This window comes from Grammomys surdaster, unplaced genomic scaffold, assembly GCF_004785775.1.
Source record: "Grammomys surdaster isolate TR1022 unplaced genomic scaffold, NIH_TR_1.0 165, whole genome shotgun sequence".
NCBI classification, from domain to species: domain Eukaryota; kingdom Metazoa; phylum Chordata; class Mammalia; order Rodentia; family Muridae; genus Grammomys; species Grammomys surdaster.
Window position 1 is genome coordinate 12,836,831 of NW_021604613.1, and position 2,075 is coordinate 12,838,905.

Below are 2,075 nucleotides of genomic sequence, written 5' to 3' on the forward strand. Positions count from 1 at the left end.
GGAGGATCAGGAGTTTAAGGTCAGTCCGGGGTACAGCGCAAGACCCTGTCTCAGCAAACCAGCAGAAACAGAAGGACTAAGAAGGTGGCTCAATGGCAGAGTCCTTGCCTTCCAGAATAAAATCCCAGGTTTGAAATCCATCAACTGTAAAAAGTCAGAGCAAAGATTCTCCAGAGGTTAGCCCCAATCACAAGTCTGAGCTGGCCCATGGTCCGGCTTCTCTTTTGCTATATTTGAGTTTGTTGTTGCTGTTTTTGGTTTCTGAAATGGGCTCTCAATTTGCTGAGGCTAGACTCAAACTTGCTGAGGATCTGAGGGTGGCAATGGGCTTGTGATCCCGTCTCCACCTCCCACATCCTGGATTACGGGAGCTGTGACACATTCTCCCAAAGCTCCCGATCATATGATTCTCACGTGCAACTAGATAGGAGAATAACTGGTGCAGATTCCAGAAAAGGAAAAATCTTCAGTGTATAAAGCTTTTCAAAGGATGTATTTCTGTTTTATTAGCTATAAAGCATCTTTCCATTCAGATGACAAAGTAATTATTACATGATACACAACTCTGGCCAGATTCAGAAAACACAAATGATGTCTGCAGCGTGGTCAATGGGAAGATATCAAAATACAAAGTGACGACAGTCCCCTTTCCCCATTCTCTAAATTTACATTTAAACTTGATGTATATTTTATAACACTGAAGTTAAGGCTTCTCTAAATTGGTGCTTTTCAGATAAAAATCATGAATTTAGCAAATTTGAGAGAACAGGAAACACACACACTGCCTGCTTTTTATCTTATCTCCTTATCACTAAGGTGATGATAATAAAGATATTAAGGTTTGGAATAAAGACCAGATATAATTTAAACACTTTTCATAATTTCCAGTAGCATTTCAGTATTATGTAACAAAAGCTCAATTATAAATGCACATATCTTATAAAAATACACTTAAAAACAGGAGTGGAGAACGCAGGTGTCACTGCAGGGAAGGAGCCAGTGCTATGGAGATGCTTTGATTGCTTTCTCAGGGTATGCGTCCACATCAGAAAAGAACATTAACTCTGGAGAAGAGAATAAACACATCATACTTAAAACCTCAGAGTGGTTTTACAGCTTAGTCACAGTCTGCTGAAATACTGATTCATGCATAACACTCACATAAGATATAAATTATTCAGGGAGTTTTTAATCTAAAAGCTAAGCTAGTAGCAAGTGAACATGTTTCATAATTTTAAAAGCTCAAGCATTAAATGTATTATAAAACTCTTAAAAATAAAATACACATAGCTGGGCAGTGGTGGTGCACACACCTTTAATCCCAGCACTTGGGAGGCAGAGGCAGGCAGATTTCTGAGTTCAAGGCCAGCCTGGTCTATAGAGTGAGTTCCAGGACAGCTAGGGCTATACAGAGAAACCCTGTCTCAAAAAAACAATAAATAAATAAATAGCACATAATAAAGATAACATTAACACATCTTACCAAGAAAATTAAGTCACCTAAGGTCATTAAAAGAGCTAAGAGGTCCAATTCTACGGTGATCAGGTGATTTAAGATGCAGGGGAGAGGGAAGGATTCCGAACCCACACTAAGTGTCTACTAGAGCACCTCCACTATGCTATCCCACTTCATTGCCAAAAGTCCCAATAAGCTAGGTATTATCCTCATTTTGTCTTCACTGTTAAAATGACCATCCTTAAAAGACAGCAGGCTTCTGAAATTCTTACTATGTATCTTGTACGTTGCAGTTGAGACAGAACAGTACCCTGCACAAGCCAGCCAGGACTAGTGTCAGTCCCAGCAACAATACAGAGTGCTGTTAGTTGACATTTTCATAATTAAACTATTATTTCACATAGAACTATACAATTTATTATTAAGATGCTAAGAAATATAAAAAATTAAACCTTGAGAATACAAACACTAAAAGTCCTCTGACATAAACCACTAGGCCAAAAATTTCTTTGGATGTTCAAACACCATAGTTCATGAGAAAAAAAACAGCAAAACACAATGGGCAACATTTTTGTGTGAGTAGGTATGCTGTATATACGTATTGTGTGCACACACACAT

At 38.3% G+C, this 2,075-nt stretch overlaps 1 protein-coding gene across 3 annotated transcripts in view; it reads right to left on the minus strand.

Annotated features, from left to right (window-relative positions):
• Window positions 1-474: 474 nt before the first annotated feature.
• The window catches only part of Tmem237 (transmembrane protein 237), a 19,735-nt gene continuing 18,134 nt past the window's right edge, over window positions 475-2,075 (minus strand). For all 3 annotated transcript variants that reach the window (XM_028765690.1, XM_028765689.1, XM_028765691.1), the window contains exon 13: window positions 475-1,064. In XM_028765690.1, the coding sequence (XP_028621523.1) occupies window positions 1,003-1,064 (62 nt within the window). In that variant the 3' untranslated portion in view covers window positions 475-1,002. The remainder of the gene's footprint in view (window positions 1,065-2,075) is intronic.